This window comes from Phascolarctos cinereus, unplaced genomic scaffold (assembly GCF_003287225.1).
Source record: "Phascolarctos cinereus isolate Bilbo 61053 unplaced genomic scaffold, phaCin_HiC Scaffold_1;HRSCAF=81, whole genome shotgun sequence".
Classification (NCBI taxonomy): Eukaryota; Metazoa; Chordata; class Mammalia; order Diprotodontia; family Phascolarctidae; genus Phascolarctos; species Phascolarctos cinereus.
Window position 1 is genome coordinate 264,152,231 of NW_027555514.1, and position 16,206 is coordinate 264,168,436.

Consider the following 16,206-nt stretch of genomic DNA (forward strand, 5'->3'; position numbering starts at 1 on the left):
CTGTGGCCTGATCAGTCAAAGGAAAGAGTGAGGAACTTTTAAAATCTTCAAAAAGATAGTGTCTCTCTCTGTCTCTCTCCCTCCCTCCCCATTTCTAACCTAAACCAAGTTAGAGATTAGAGCTTATACAGATAAAGACAGATAAGAAAGAAGGCATTTTTATCCCAGTATGAAGAAATTTATGGCACTGTAAAATAAGTAGAGACTAAATCTGTGACAGAAATCTAAGTTCTCTACTGTTAATTTCCAAATTGTGGCTGAAATATCTTAGTGGGTTTTGGAGTTCCATTCTGTAGAATTTGTTTCAAGGAAATATAAGAATAAAACTCTGTGAAAGTTATATGGAAACAATACTTAGATCTTTTATCACTCTATCCCTGAAGAGTGAAAGAGTTATTGTTTTAGTGCAAGAAAGGAAGGTGATTTCACTGAATAGAGAAAAAACTGAGTTTGCAGTTTAAGAACTTGTATTATTAACTCCTTCTTGATCATGAAAAGAAGAATGCTTGTTTAAATCAGGGAACAACTTAAAAGTAAGTAAAACTTAAACTGGAAGGCTGTTTAGTGCTACCACTGTATTTTCTTCTGTGAATGACGTAACAAAACTTAATTGTTTAGGTAAGCTAGAAGCAAGTCACCAAAAGGTATTAGAATAGAACATGCATTTGTAAGTTTTTAAGAACCACCAAAGGCAATAGTCTTGCAATTATCTGGTTTTATGTAATAAAAATTTGTGCTAAATTGTAAAGGAAAAATTCAGTGGAATGAAGATTAGTTCCATAGATAGACTGGGACGTGATTAGGAAATAAAGACTAAAGGAATTAAGTGAATGGAAGAAATTAAGAGATGTGTTAGATCAGAATATGAAATAAACAGGACAACTGCAGTTTTGAAAGGCTTCAGTAAAGAAAGGAAGAGAAAATTTAAACAAGTAGGGAGAGAAAATAGGTTGTGGTCTACACTGACAGTGTGAATAGAGGGCTTAAAAGTAAAGGGTTTGGAAATTTTGGAAAGACATCTGAGAGAGGGTTTTTATTTCATTCAGATAAGAAGGAAATGAGAAACCTTATGTATTTATTTTATTTATTTTTTAGCATATGGAAAATATAGGACTATATTTGCAGCATTGAATTATTTGAGGATAGCATCCTCTTTCTTTTTAAATAAGTAGCCTTTTCTGCCTACATTACCTATCCTCTTTGAATTTCCTAGAAATACAACTGAAAAGCCTAGGGTAAAGTGAGTTTATCACCCTTTTAAGTATCTGAGTGGGGTTAGGTTAGGTTGAGGAAACAAAAGGAATTGATTTGGCCCTTTGGGTGATTTAAAAAGAAATAAGGAAAAAGCTATGGAAAACTGGAAGTGCCACCATGAATATTTTGAAATGTGAGCTAACTGAAAACAGTGAGTCCTTGGGAAAATTAAGAATTTGAATGTTACCATTAGGGATTATAAATCCAAATGTGATTTGGTCAAAATCCATCCTAAAGCTAAATCATAAAGTGGTCTTGTTTACAGAGAGATACTTTCTCCTGTTAGGACAACTGTGGATGTCTGGGCCTGGGAAAAGTTGAGGGATTGACCTTGGTGTAGGTTAAGGTAGGATCCCCTTCATTCAGTTTCCCCATTGTGCTAGTTTCCTTTTTGAACAGGAAATTGTCCCACCTGGTTAATTCTGAGCCTGGTTTTGATACCCTGTGAATAATGTGGAATTCTGCTACATGATTGACTGGCAAATATGACTCATGCCTAAAATCAAACCCTGCTAAGGGAGTTTTTTCCCTGTTATGGTTTATGTCAGGTCAGGCTGTGCCCTTGAAGAGACAGTCTTGATATCGTCATAATCATGTCCCTCCTTTTCCTTTCACAGCAAAAATCTGGGCAAAAGAACAGTGGAAGTTTTGTCACTGCAACTCTAAAACATCTTTGAGTTACTATAATAGGATGCAAGAATGAAGGATATTACTGTTTTCAATATGAATTTGTTAGTCAGTTACATATCCAAAGCAATTAAGTAAACAAGTTCTTAGGCTTGCTAACAGTTATATATTTATGTAAAAGATTAGATCTTGAAGTATCTCATTATTTCAGGATGATATGAGGATAATACTCTGATAAAAGGGAATAAGACAAAGATGTAAAAGTTTTCTAATTAAATGGAAAAGTAAAATTTGAGAAAGCAACAGGATCAGATTGTTTTTTCTAAGAACTAGGATATGTGTACACACACACACACACACACACACACACACACACACACACACACACACACAGAATTGGTTTCCAAATGTTTCTAATGGGTTATATAGGACTTCAGTATATTTTAGTAATAAGTTCTCAAAATTGGATTAAGGGGTTTACATATAAAATTGCATTGGTAATTGTAAAGAAAGTGAAATTAGTGCTCTATTTTGAGCCTCTGTCTGATTGTTGTAAGAGACAGAAGGGCTCATTTTCCAAGTCAGGCCTTCATGGATTTTTCTTTTTAAAAAAGATTCTTTCTTCAGCCTGTTGATAGCAGTATCCATATTAGGCACAAAGTTTACAGGTGGTATGTAAAAATTGAAATTTTCTGAAGTTCTAGGTGAATTATGGGTTCCTAATCTGATGTTCTTCTTATAGCTTTGCTGTTAATAAGTTTAGAACCATAAGGCTTAAAAGCTGGTTTTCACCACATGAACTAGTCATTGGAAAATCGAATTTGAGAGGTTATACTAAATTGTATCGAGTCTTGTTACTGGCAGATTTTAGCAGTTACCTAGGAATCTCTGCAAGTGACTTGGAACCAGAGAAGCAGATCTTCTAGGAGAAGCCCCCTTCAGAGCTGCCCTGAGGACGAGGCCTATTTCAGAACGTCCAATGGAAGATGTTCTCATGCACCAGACAACTACTTGGGACATCTGAGACTCAAGATTACTCCCCCTCTCAACTGTCACCCAACTTAAGGAATGTCACAAAACTACCCCTCCTCTTCCTCTCACCTCATTGTCTCCCAGTCTTCTCCACCAATAAGAAACCAAGTATCTCAATCACTATAATCCTGTTTTTCCCTCCCTCTAAACTGTGTATTAATGGTGCAGAACCCAATGGTCAGTGTCCTTGGCTACAGAGAGCCATAGACCCAGTTTGTTTCTGTACTCAAATGCATTGCTAAATAAATGGTTATCACTCCTTGGTTTCTTTATTCCACACTAACGGACCTCATAGGGTTTTTGTGAGGACTGAATGAGATAACATATATAAAGCACTTTACAAACTTTTTTTCTTTTGTGAGGCAATTGGGGTTAAGTGACTTGCCCAGAGTCACACAGCTAGTAAGTGTTATGTGTCTGAGGCCAGATTTGAACTCAGGTCCTCCTGAATCCAGGGCCGGTGCTCTATCCACTGCACCAGCTAGCTGCCCCTAACACTTTACAAACTTAAAGTGTTCATGTTAACACTAGCTATTTTTTTTGTTATAATTATAATCATTAATTGTCATAGTTACTTACTAACTTTCTTTCTATTCATCTTTAAGAAAATCTGTAAACAACTGAACTTTTCTTCTTACCAAGAAATCAAAGAAAGGAATGCTTATTATCAAAAATAATTTAATTGTTTTATGAGGCCAAAACAAATCTTATTATGAATTAGGAGTCACAGGGAGTTGGCCTGCTCAGAAGGACTCTGTTATCTCTCCATTGAGGTTTACATATTAGTGGGAAATATGCTCACACGGGCAGGCCCCCCTTCCCCCAATTTGACTAGGAAAGTCAGTGAAGGAGACCTCGTCAGTCTTAACCATCAAAAATGAGGTTGGCTTCCCCAGTTAAGCCTGTCCCTGCTGACAGCGTGGGGGCCTTTTTAATGTGACTGACCTTCTTGCCAGTGAGACAAGTTAGTAAGCAGCTGTTGAAATGCTTGCTGTTCCCTGGCACAAGGGAACCCTTAGACCGCCAAATCCCTGGAATGTTGAGGGCAAAGATTCTTGCCCTTGACGTAAGAGAGGTCAAAACAGGCCCCAGCTTCCCTTCCCGTCAGCAGGAGTTGCCACATGCTGCTTTTTCTGAGGTCATGTGTGGACAAAAGATCTTGGTTAGCACCATCTAGTTTTCACTACCCTTTGGGCTCTTGCAAGCCTCCCAGATTCTCATCTCTCTCTTTTAAAGCAACTTCTGAGCAAAGTTTGTCTAGCATATTTCCATTTTATTTTTTAAAATTTACATTTTTAAAAAAACTGACAAACAGCAGAAAACAAGAGGATTCTCTATGAAACCACGAACCCTATTTTATTCAACTCACTTTTTTCCCCTCAAAAAATATATAAATTCTACAAGTTTCCTTCCAAAACTTGTCTATGCTTCCTTTTATTCACATCTGTGCATTTTTAAAAAGCTAATCTTTCCATCTGAAATAGATTAGCAACTCTCCTACAACTTAACAGAGAGAGCTACTGTTGACTCACCCCTCCTCATACAGCCATGTATGTGTCAGATGCAACCCTTGAGTCCAGGCCTTTGTAATAACGGGGTCCCATTTTACATCCACCACTCTATGCTATCTCTTAAAAAAAAAACCTTTAAGAAAAGTTAGGCTGGGGCAGCTAGGTGGCATAGTAGATAGAGCACCAGCCCTGAAGTCAGGAGGACCTGAGTTCAAATCCAGCCTCAAACACTTACTAGCTGTGTGACCCTGATTACCTCCAAAAAGTAAAATAAAGGTCAGGCTGTTACGCTAATCTTTCCATTTTAAAAAGACTGATGGAGATAGTATGGTCCCTTGGGAAGTCCACTGGCTCTGAAGTGAGAGACCTGAATTCAAATCCTGTCTCACGCTTATTACCCATGTGACCCTGGGTAGGTCACTACTCCACCTCTCTAGGCCTCAAGGTCCCCATTTATAAAATCAGGAGGTTGAACTAGATGGCTTCTGAGGTCCCTTCTAGCTCTAAATCTATAATCTGATGACTTCTTTTATAATAAGTCACTTAATGAGAGTCTTCAGACCCTCAGGCCCACCATCTGCGAAATGAGAGGATCGTACTGGAAGGCTTTTATTGTCCCTCCCCTACAGCTCTTCATCTATGATCTATGATCTCCTCTAAAGGGAGAACAGGAACCAGACCTATGATTTCACCAACACAGAGGAAGTCCCAGATGAGAACACTCTCTCCACCAAAGCTGACTGGCACCCTCTCTGCAACTTACAGCCTTAGAAAAGCTCCCGGATAGTTTTAATTATTTAAAACAAATGCAGAACATGTATAGCCTAAATCAAACTGTTACTGTCTCAGGGAGGGGGAAGAGGGGAAAGGGAGGGAAGGAGAGAATTCAGAACTCAACATTTTAAAAAATGAATATTAAATACGATCTGAAAATACAACTGGGAAAACATAAGACGGTGTTCGAAAAGAAACTTTCAAAAAACAAAAATAAAATAGTGAAGTGCAGAGGAAAACCCTAATATATTTGGTAGCAATAAAAAAAAAAAGGCACTTCTAAGTGACTTACTTCTGAGCCGAATGAGCATCATCTGCTTTGAACATGTAGAACAGGATGTTTTTATGCAGTAGTTGGAACACTTTAGACTGTGAATTTTCATCTTGAACTTCAGCAACAGTGAATCCCAATAATGGCTGACTTTCCAGGGCTGCGACATCCTAGTTTTAAAACATACAAACACCCCAGTTTTAGAAATGGTATGATATTCTTTTTTTTGTTGTTGTTGTTGTTGTTTTTTTACAATATGGAAATTTATTTTATTAATTTTTTTATTATAAAGTGTTTTTTTCTCTTAAATCAAGGGAAGGAGAAACAAATACATTCTTTTTTTTAAAAGGTTACATTTTGTTTCAAGATTACAGATGACTCTGAACCACCACCATTCCCACAAAATATCCCAGAATTTCAGAATTAGAAGGTGCCTTGGAGCCTACCTTGTCCAACTGATACCTGAAGCAGAATCTCCTCTCCCTGTGACCTACTTAACAAGGAGTCACACAGAATCTAGATACCGGGAAAACTCCAGTAGGGTGGAGCAATCTGCTGCATCCAATGCCAGTTTGGAAAAAACATCTAATTGTTGGAAAGTTTTTCTTTACATCAAGTTTAAATTTACTTCCTTTTAATTTCTACTCATTGCTCCTGGTTCTACCTTAAGGGACTGAGCAGAACAGATCTCTTCCTTCTTCCTCCACATTGCTGCTCAGTTGTTTCAATCATATCCAGCTCTTCATGACCCCATTCACATTATAGTTTTTCAAGAACTTTCACACTCATTAACTAACATTCATTTACTTCCCAGAACAACGCTGGAGACAGAGGCAGGATGGTCATGAGAGGCTCAAAAAAGTGATTTGCTCAAGGCTGTCATTTGTCCTTCATTCTCAAAGAGGACCAATGACATCATGGGGTGATGTCTTGATTCGTGCACGAATTGGATTTAAATGTGGCAGACCGCCCAAAGTCGTCAGAATTATTACTCAGAGTCACAGAAGTCCAGTAGCAAGACAACACATGGTGACTAGGGATGGCTGAAGATGCAATGGAAGATCTTGGCATCTTTAATGTCTAACCAAGTCCTAAGAATCCTGCTTCAGATGCCTTCATGACGTCTGAACAAATTGTTCCCATCTGCCCATTCTGCTGGGAGAAGTCCTGAAATGCTTGGTGTAGAGTTAGTGGGGGTGACTATGCCAAACACGTGAAGACTGCTCAAGGTTACACAGCAAATAACTCTCAGAAGCAGGGTTTAGAAATAATGTTTCTGAATTCCTGGTTTGGTCATTTCCCCATCATCCCATGTTATCTCTCTCAGAGTGGCTAAGCTGATCAGGGCATAGAGACCAGCTAAAGTCCATTATTTTAGGGGTGATGGAAGCCCCAATCATGGTGATAATTTCCCTGTGATGTCTCCTAAATTGGTGACCCTTCGATTTGTACTGTCTTCATAAACTAACTAAAGGTTATAGGAATAAGAATTAGAAGATCTGACAGTGACAAATAGAGGTCAAACACAATTTGGGCTGATGTGATTAACCATACAAAATTACATTCTGGGAGCAGAATGTCGTGTTTCTCAAATTTCTATGAGAAGTTTTATAAAGCTCATTTCTTCCCCAGGATTACAAACCCATGTACCATAAAAAGCAGCACATTGTCTTTTGGAGAAGGAAAAAGTTACACATGCATTCCGCCCTCCCCCCTTATAGCTTATATCATGTTGTTCGAAGTTTCAAACCTTGGCTTGCAGATGCCTGCCCTCAGATACGACAAAAGTCAATGAAGAAGTAATCGAGCAAATGGACTTGGATGATACATTCATAAAACTGGCTTCTTCTAAAATCACTTTTGCCTCTCTCCTGTTTAGAACATTCAAGATGTCCCGGACTTACTGGTGTAAATCTCATCACAGCTGGCATACACCTGCATACTTTCAGCTCAAGTCAGTTAGGGCATCCATCTCCTCTGTTGGGCTGGGGATGGGCCGATGATTCCATAAAACTTCTCCTTGAGGGAAAGCCTGGGCTTCTTGCGATTATCCAGGCAGAATTGGAAGGGGTCTCAGAGGCTACCTGTTCCCTCCCCTCTGGAAGAGTTTCCAAAGCTGTGGTTGGCCATTCAACCACAATTCTAGAAGTGGTGCTTTATTTAGTGGTAAGGGGAATTTCGAACATACCTTGAAATTGCTTGGGTTAGCAAGAGTTCTCCAATTATAAGACCAAAAAAAAATTCCTTTAAAAATCTACCAAAAAAATAAGATTCTCAGAGCTAATCATTTGCCTTACTGAGGAAGCAAGAAAGAATGGAAGGAGTCTGGAAAGTATGCTGGATTTTCAGACCGACGACCTGGGTTTGAATCCAGCTCTGCCACTTACAACTTGCGTAATCTTGGGCAAGTCACTTAACTTTATTAGGTCTCAGTTTCCTCATCTCTAAAAGGAGAGGGATGGATTTAGATGGCCTTTATTTGTTGTTGCTCATTTGTGTCTGACTCTTCATGACCCCATTTGGGGTTTTCTTGGCAAAGATACTGGAGGGGTTTGCCATTTTCTTCTCTAGCTCATTTGACAGAAGAGGAAACTGAGGCAAACAAGGTTAAGTGACTTGCCTAGGTTTACACATCTAGGAAGTGATTTGAACTTGGGTGTTCTTGACTCCTGGCCCAATACTCTTATCTACTGTGCCACCTAACTGCCCATAGATGCCTTTACGGTCCCTTCTAAACTGAAATCCATGATCCCGTGAATTCAAAATGGCAGTCACAGTTTCCTGTTCAGCTCATTCAAAGCTGTCTCACTCTCAACACTCTTTCTAAAGAGGATTCTTAAATAACTGAGCGCCATTCCTACATCACCACACTAAAATCCGAAGATGAAATGAATCAATCTCTTACCTCACTTGCAGCATATGTGTAGAGCACTTTATTTTTGATCACAAACCAAAAATGTTTCCATGGTTTCTTACTGCCCTTTGACCTGTATAGGTAGCCACTCATGGTGGAGTCTTCCGTGTTTGCTGACACCTGGAACAAACAATCAGCAGAAGTGGTTTGTTGTTATTAAGCGGCAGTTAGGCAGTATCACAGATGGAGCTCTGGGTCCAGAGTCATGGCGTATGTTATGGCCCTGGACAAGTGATCTAACTTCTAGGCATCAGTTTCTTCATCTGTAAAATGGGGATTATCATCACTGTCAGAATAAAATGAAAAAACATATGTAGAGAGGCTGGTAAACTTTAAAGCCCTAAGGGGCGGTTATTATCACTACCATTGATTTTAAGATAAGAAATTAAATACACCATTAGGTAAATCAGCCAACCTGAGCGTCAGAGATCTGTGATTTTGATCAGTGAGGGCACCAACTGGCTCATTACACGACCTAGAGCTACAGCCTAGTGGATGCCTCTTGTAAAGGTTAATTGCCCAGTGCCACAGAGTGAGCATCAGAGGGAGGATTTTTAACCCAGGACTTCCTGCCTCCAAGTACAGCACTCTATGCAACATAAATATCATTGCCAAAATGGGGTTAAGTTACAGCAACCAGGAGCTAAGGTTCTAAACCGGAACATTCTCATTTTAAGCTACATTTTTGAGGGAGGCTTTCAAAGACTGTTTACAACTTCAAGCCTTCATTTGGTGGAAGAACTAATTTCATTCGGTCTGTTACTTTTTAGATGTCAAAGAATGTCTTTTATCTTTCATTTAAAGCTCACTGCTGGGACTGAATCTCAGCATGAATGTGGTTAGGGAAAAATACAACTCCAAAGACCCAAAGGTTGTTGTTGGTGGTGGTTTTTTAAAATCATATTTGGGAGATTTGAGGGATTACTCATGCACTTAAACTCTCCCCTGGAACTTAGAAAGTCAAGAGAGGCAGGATGGCCAGACGGCTGGCCTTGGGGTCACTAGGACGTGGGTTCAACTTCCCCTTCTTAGTAGGCCAATAGCTATGAGATCCAGAGCGGTCATTCAGTGCTCAGGATTATAAGCTGCACATCTGTTGGTACAGGGGGGCTGCTTACCAAGATTTCCCTCTACCAGTAAAATCAGAGATCCGGACAAAAAACAAAACAAAAACTCGGAATGCCTGGGGGAAACTATTTTAACTGCCTGCCAGCTTTATTTTTCTGGATGTTTATCCCTAAGCACCTCCCAGACCTTGGAAAAAGTATAATCAAGTTAGCTGGGAACAAATCTTCATAACATTTTCTAAATATACCACAATAAAAATGGCAGCTAGATGGTGAAGTGCTAGGCTTGGAGTCAATAAAGACCTGAGTTCAAAAGCAGCCGCAGACACTTACTAGCTGCATGACCCAGGGACAAGTCACTTCACCCTGTTGGCCTCAGTTTCCTCATCTGTAAAATGAGCTGGAGAAGGAAATGGCAAACCATTCCAGTATCTTTGGCAAGAAAACCCCAAATGGGGTCATGAAGACTGAAACAACTGAACAACAACAAAAACAGTACAATGTAAAGAGGGCTCATGAAGATGTTCTGTCACTCTACCACATGACCCCCTGCAGCCTCCCTGGTAAATGAGAAATTGGACTAGTGGACCTCTAAGGTCCTTTCCATCTCTCCAACAATGGATCAGTCCAGCCCGTAGGTCCCAGAACTGTGCAGCTGGGGAAAAGGCAAGCCATCTTCAGCTTCTTACAAGGCTAAGCTACTGTAAATCATCCCTGAAAAGGATGCAAAGAATGTGTCTCAAGTTGGGCCTGCACCTTGGGGAAAAATGCCATGAGTGGTTGAAATAACAGTAATAACGTCCTGGTACGTTTTTAACACCTGGTCCATGAGGCAGCTGGTGACACAGTGGATAGAATGCCAGGCTTGGAGGCAGGAAGACTGATCTTCCTGAGTTCAAATCCGACCTCAGACACTAGCTTGTGACTGGACAAGTCACTTCACCTTGTTTTTTTCAGTTTCCTCATCTGTAAAATGAGCTGAAGAAGGAAATGGCACACCATTCTAACATCTTGGCCAAGAAAACCCCGAACGGGGTCATGAAGAGTCAGACACAAGTGAAATGACTCAAGAACAAGTGGGCTGGCCTAACCAACTTCATAATACTGTGTTTATAAGAAAGTGAATTCTAAATTCCAAAGTTAAAAAATTAAGATTGGGTTCCTTTGAAAACATCTTGAGGATTTTTAACGTAGATAAATATAATGAGGAGAAAAAAAAGTGACCTCATGAACTCAGAATTTGGTAATCTGTCAGACTAAAAGTCATTAGAATATAACATTACCAGTAATTGATGCATGATGTTTCAGAACAAAATCCTCATGCAAATTGTGGAATTTTTGCTAAGTATTTAGTTGGAGGCTGATGAAATCAGAAATCATTTTAGTCTCTCTCAACTTCAGAATCAGTATTCTGGAAGAGTAAAGGAGCCTGCCAATTCTTATGTCAACAAAATGAGTAGAGGAAATATTACAAAGTCAATATGTGTCTGAACTTCTAGAGATGACTGAGTACACAAAAATATTTCACTCACAACCTATGTGACTCTGGGTTAGTCATTTTATGGCTCTAGGACTTGGTTTCCTTATTCTTCCGTTGGTGTGACTGGACCAGATGACCACCATGGTCCTCTGTAGCTCTACAGTTCTGTGACTCTATAGTTCAAGGAGGTGGCAGGGCTTCAGATATGGGACTGGCAACTGACAGGGACCAGCCTGGCCGGATAGGAAGAAAACCATGACCAGATAATTAGGTGTGGTGACTCACAAAGTCAATATAATTAAGGCTGGACAGGCTGCAATCGGTGTTAGTTGAGAGAAGAACTCCACTAATAAAGTCATGTGTAAGGTAAGGGATCTCTTCTTTCTACTTGCCTTACATGGATACTGAGAGCAGAAAGCCAAGTAGGTGGGCCCACCATGTCTATTTTCTTCCCAAGATTGCTTTCCAGTAATTGTACGGCATGCACTCTCTGCACATACCACTAGGTGACGCTCTGAGGTAGGGCTATTGGGTGTTTTTTTTTTCCTTTCAGTATCTTTTGCACATGTGTGGACTTCTGTGGGTTCCCCTCCTTGCAGAATTAAAAAAAAATTATTTTGTATTATGATGAACTTGACAAAGGTCAACAAACTCGTACAAAGAAAAATCCAGAAAGATGCCAGCACACGGAATCATGAATCTCCACTACATACAGTCTGTCAATTTCCAATTTAACATGGTCGTTCCAACACTGTCCTGCTTGTTGGAGTCCCCTTTCCTTCCAGTCTTTCGGCCCATGAAGCATGAATAACTCAACATCTGCAAGTTTTCAAATTAAATGGCAACACTTACTTCTTTGAGGGCAGCTGGGATTTTTTTTTGTTTCCTTCCAGATGGAATACTATGGAAGACTGATGACAGGGCACTTGAAGGAGATTTGTGATTTGCTGGGGACCCGGTCTTAGATGAATTCTGATGATCTAAAGAGAATCATCACATGCACAATTTATGGAGCTAACCATGACCATTCGCTTATTTAATCAATTCAACAACATGCACTGAACAAATATTTACCTGGCACCTACTAAGTGCAAGGCATTGTACTATACTGGGGGTGATACAGAGATAAATAAGGTGGCACCTTTATGAGAAGGACCGATCCACCTTGGAAGAGGGGGTGGGCAAAGTCCTCTTCATACATCAAGCCCCCTCCTGACCACTCTCACCTCTGGCTCTCTCCCAGAGGACCACTTGAAATTTGGGGTGAGCAAAGGTCTCCTCCCACTTCTAGCAGGCTCTTGGTCACCAGAACCCTTGGTTGTCCCCAGAAGCAACTGCTGGAATGAGAGCTTTCACGGATCCACAAATCAACATTCTCATGAGAACCTTGGGGAAAGTATTCATTCTATAAAATCCTTTCCTTGTTTCTCCTGGTGCCTAGGCATCTTCCCCCATACTCTCATTCTCATCTGCCTCCTATTTTCTAATTCCAATCCTCCTAGGTCCACCCTTTCCAGTGTGCCCTCTGGAAAATACAACAGCAACAGTAAACACACACACACACACACACACACACACAAACACACACAAACACACGCTACTTTTAAGTCTGCAAAAGGGATTTTCTCACAGCAACAGAGACAAAGACAGAAAGAGAGAGAGAGAGAGATCATTGTTTAACAGATGGGGAAACTAAGGCTGGAATGGGAGCTGACATGAAGAGAATTAAGTGGTATGCCTAACATCTCTGGGTACAATGGGTACTCAGATGGGAAGCTAGGAGGAGGAGTGAGGAGAGAGGGACAGCAACTGAAAAATGACCGGAATTGGGAAAAGGAATATCTACCTACTATACAGAAGAAATGTATAGTTGAGGTAGTAATAAACTGCAGATTTATGAAATTGCAGGAACTAAACTACTGAGTCATGTGGTTTATTCTAACCTCCTTCCACCCCCACCCCCGTCCTTCATATACTTGAAAGGCCGTTCCTCACAGAATGAAGAAAGATGATAATTTTATGCATAAATCCACACATCTTTCAGGAATGCAACTATAAACCACGTTCAAACTCTACAAAGGGTGGCTTCTAGGGAAGTCCTAGTAGTTTTCTTAAACCTAACTATAGTCAACAGACCCAAAAACGTTTTCTCAGCCAAACATTCGTTTCTGGTTACAGAGACAAGAGGAGATTGGAAACTAACTGCAAAATGTATTTTGTGTGGCTGAATGAACTTATAACCCTGTATAATCAGCTCTAGTGGTAGTGAGGTTTGTCTGAAATAGAGAATTAAAAAAAAAAGTGTTACTTCTTTATTGAGAAACTTTTTTTCCAAATCGGTAAAGTAAACTTACTCTGTAAGTAAAACCAATTCTCAATAAAACCAAAACAAAAATACTACCAGAAAAGCTTTGTTAGAAGAGAAAAATTAAATTAAAGGTTAACAGCATCTGGGCTACACATAAGAAAACAGAAAATTCTGACCACAGAAAAACTTCTAGGTTTTTCAACAACTGACCTTTCAAATTGATTTTAGAAGTTATTTTAAAAATAAATTTGATTCTACCATGTGTAGGTCCTTAAAACAACTGGAACTAGGCTAAGAGGAAAGAATACTACATCTGGAGATATGGGTTTGAGTTGCAAGCTCTGAGACTTAATAGCTATGTGACCTGGGGTTAGCCCCTTTTACCTCTCTCTGCCTCAGTTTCCTCTCCTGTAAAATGAGGGAAGCTGGGCTACTTGCCTATGAAGTCCCTCCTAGTTCCAAATCTATAATCCTAAAATGACCTGTTAGCAAGGTTTCCCTTTAGCAAAAGCATTAACGGTCAGAGAAAAATTTTGTAAGCCCCATATTAATTCTTTCTACTTCTCAACTAAAGAAATTAAATTATGTGCTCTCAAGTTGTTTTAATCAAATTCTCTGCAATCTTTCTTTATATGATTAATTTTTAAAACGTTCTCTTGGACCTCTTTCTTTACACTCCTAATCCGTTAATCACGCTTCTCATCCCAATTTACACTATTATATGCTTAGCAAACCTTCTCTCCTAATAGCCCCACCTGGAGCTGGGCACGAAATCTGAATTTTGGGAGCCAAGAATTAATTAAATTGAACTCTTATCCTCCCTAAAACCATGGTCAGCATTACTAATCCCATTTATGGAAGAGGAAGCTTTCAAAAGACTGGCTCAAGAAAGAGGCAAAGCAGGTAACACAAGCGGCCGGGGGGAAAGGGGCTGGTGAAGGGCTGAAGTGGGTTTTCGTTACCTAGTCTCTGCAATTCTTTGAAGCAGTGTTCACAGACTCTTGCTGGCTGGTTTTTCAGGTAATCTAAGCCATACTTATTTGATGAACAGGCTTGACAGACAATCTGGAAACACATAAAACAAATTAACTTAAGAGTTAGGCCTTAAGTGGTCAGGTAGGTGGCACAGTAGATAGAGCACTGGTCCTGGAGCCGGGAGGACCGGAGTTCAAATCCAGCCTCAGATACTCACTAGCTGTGTGACCCTGGGCAAGTCACTTAAACCCTGACTGCCTCCAAAATTAGTTAGGCCTTAGTTTCCTCATCTGTAAAATGGGGATAATGACAGCACCTCATAGGAATGTTGAAAGGATCAAATGAAATTTTATACATGCATACATACATATATATATATATATATATATATATACACACATATATATATGTATGTATATATATGTATGTATGTATGTATATGTATATATATAAACTCCTTGTAATCCTTAAATGTGAGTTACATGACTATTGCAAAGAACAAATAAGGACATATACAAAAGAATTTTGGAAAGTGTTATACACATGTAATCTAGTATCATTATCATTATTGTTATTGGCATATATTTTCCTATTGATAGAGAGAGTGTTACATATAGCTCAAAGCCACAGGAAGAAAAATACTGGCCTGAAATGATTTTTTTGCTCTCAATATTTACACAATATTATTCCAGATGCTGTATCATGAGTCAGTATTTTTTCAGCACAATGGTGTTTTGTGCGAATATGTTTTGGAACATAACATATAACATGAATACTTTTAAAAAATATTTTTCGGTCCAGTCTTTGATTTTGTGTAAGCAACTCTGGTGTGGAAACTGCATCTATCTGGGCAGCTAGCCAGCTCATGTGTAACCTATCATCTGGGAGAATTGCTTAGGGCCCGGAGAAATGAACGCTCCATTGCTCCTTGGAGTTCAGACACCTGCAAAGTCTTAGGCTTCCTTTACAGTGGACAGGACCTGGAAGGAAGAACAGGACGCTCTTGCCCTACCTTGCCACAAGCCCGACAGTGGTGCCTCCTCCAGGTGAGCGTGAATTCACTCGTACACACCATGCACATGGTGGCTCGAATGTCAGGAATCCAGATGGGTGCCTTGGAGCCCAGGGGGCTCATCTCCTCCTTCTTGTCCGTGTCCGTCTGCAAAGAAGAGAATCAAGACATGGAGCTGTAGGAGTCATAGCAATAAAAGGAGAAAATGATCTTTAATTTTCTCCATCTCGCAGAATCACCTTAAAGAGGTTTTACTTTTTGTTTTGTTTTGTTTTGTTTTCCCACCAGTCACTTTTGCATGTGTCCTACTACAAGGACAAGATGCTGACCTGAACTGGTAGAGGAATTTTTCTCATCAGGGAATTCCCTACACAGATAAAATCATGGATTTTTATCAGGTCAAAATAAAAATTCAGATTATTTTTCTATGTTTCCATCAATGGCCTTAAGATTAAAACCCAAAAGAACATTAACTTTGCTACTCTGTTGGTTTGGGGTTTTTTTGTTTGGTTGTTTTTTTGGTGAGGCAATTGGGGTTAAATGACTTGCCCAGGGTCACACAGCTAGTAAGTATCAAGTATCTGGTCTGAGACCAGATTTGAACTCAGGTCCTCCTGACTCCAGGGCCGGTACTTTATCTACTGCACCACCTAGCTACCCTTACTTTGCTACTCTGAAGGGAGTGAAGTGCTATGGTCCTATTGTTTTCAGACAATATCCTTTTTATGCTTTTAAGCTGTTAGCAGTCTAGACCTACGGCCTCTTCCCAGATCCCTACTCCCTATTCCCTCAAACTCACTCATATCTCTTCCCTGTCTCTAGCCTTTTCTTCTCTACCTTCATACCATGCCTGTCTTTCAGTAGGCCTCTCCCCCACCACACCACACCCCCCAAAACATTTTACTTAATATATTTTATATTCACATTAAGTACACATATTGTTTCTCTCCAACAGAATGTTACCTCCCTGAAGGCAAGGCC

At 39.8% G+C, this 16,206-nt stretch overlaps 1 protein-coding gene across 1 annotated transcript in view; it reads right to left on the minus strand.

Annotated features, from left to right (window-relative positions):
- The window catches only part of FGD6 (FYVE, RhoGEF and PH domain containing 6), a 181,341-nt gene that overhangs the window by 8,156 nt on the left and 156,979 nt on the right, over nucleotides 1-16,206 (minus strand). Inside the window, 5 exon segments of the mRNA XM_021006466.2 lie at nucleotides 5,491-5,639; nucleotides 8,375-8,503; nucleotides 11,783-11,910; nucleotides 14,201-14,303; nucleotides 15,226-15,372. Of these exon segments, the coding sequence (XP_020862125.1) occupies nucleotides 5,491-5,639; nucleotides 8,375-8,503; nucleotides 11,783-11,910; nucleotides 14,201-14,303; nucleotides 15,226-15,372 (656 nt within the window).